At 47.7% G+C, this 1,157-nt stretch overlaps 1 protein-coding gene across 1 annotated transcript in view; it reads left to right on the top strand.

Moving 5' to 3' along the window:
• Window positions 1–1,157, top strand: part of LOXL2 (lysyl oxidase like 2) — a 101,479-nt gene that overhangs the window by 44,458 nt on the left and 55,864 nt on the right. Inside the window, exon 4 of the mRNA XM_006771928.2 lies at window positions 402–577. Coding sequence (XP_006771991.1) covers window positions 402–577 — 176 coding nt within the window. The remainder of the gene's footprint in view (window positions 1–401; window positions 578–1,157) is intronic.

Raw genomic sequence — 1,157 nt, 5'->3', positions numbered from 1 at the left:
GCCAGCTTAGGAGTACCCTAATTAAGTTAGTAACAATGTACCTACCTGTATAGTTTAAGTTTAAAAAATTTTGCTCTCAAAAGAAATTTCAATCGTTGTACTGTTGACATTTGGCTCTGTTGACTAATTAGTTTGACGACCACTGCCCTACACCATGTCACATCCGGTCTCAACGCTGATTTCTACCCTGATCATGTTCAATATACCACGTCCCTCTGGCAAGGGAATCCAGATGGTGAACTATGTGCAATATCTTAACATGCTAAACATCAATTGATGACCACACACAGCTGCCAAGATTAGAGAAAAATTCTCTTTCTGTGTACAACTTTGGTGCCCCCCCCCAAATTCAAACCTACTCTGACATCACGATTGGTGTTTCCCTTCTCTGCTTCCTTCAGGGCCCATCTGGTTGGACAATGTCTACTGCACCGGCAAAGAGGCAACCCTCGCAGCCTGCTCCTCCAATGGCTGGGGTGTCACCGACTGCAAGCACACAGAAGACGTGGGTGTGGTGTGCAGTGAGAAAAGGATTCCTGGGTTCAAATTCGACAATTCGTTGATCAACCACGTAGAGGCAAGTCGTGTTCTTGAGGACTCCTTCATGTGGATGTTTTCTTTTTAATATGTTTTCAGAGGGTGGAAGAGAGGGAGAGATAGAAACATCAATGATGAGAGAGAATCATTAACGAGCTGCCTCCTGCACACCCCACACTGGGGATTGAGCCTGCAACCCAGGCATGTGCCCTGCATCGACACTCAACCACTGAGCCACACTGGTTGGGCAGTTGTTTCCTTTTCTACATGTAGCTCACTGTTCACTTACTGATTTCAAGAAGTGTGTGAGCACCTAGGAGGGGGACCAAGCAAACATGATTTGGTGTGGGGGCCGTTGAGGGAGGATTTCTGCAGAAGGGGATGCCATCAGTGGGGAAAGGGCATCGGTGGGGAATGGCTTGGGCAAAGGCACAGAGGCATGGAGGTGTGAACTGGGGATAAGCAGGCCAGTACTGCTCAAGAAAACTGTGAATCTGGGGGTCATGAGAAGTGCAACTGGAAAGGTGGGCATGAAAGGCCTTCTGTGCTATGTTCGGGAGCTTGCCCTTTGGACTAGGGACATGTATTAGCTATCAGTTGCTACGTAACAAATTACCACC

Source organism: Myotis davidii, unplaced genomic scaffold (genome assembly GCF_000327345.1).
Source record: "Myotis davidii unplaced genomic scaffold, ASM32734v1 scaffold1166, whole genome shotgun sequence".
NCBI lineage: Eukaryota > Metazoa > Chordata > Mammalia > Chiroptera > Vespertilionidae > Myotis > Myotis davidii.
The sequence above is the reverse complement of the archived record's forward strand: the minus strand, read 5'-3'. Positions and strand labels throughout refer to the sequence as shown.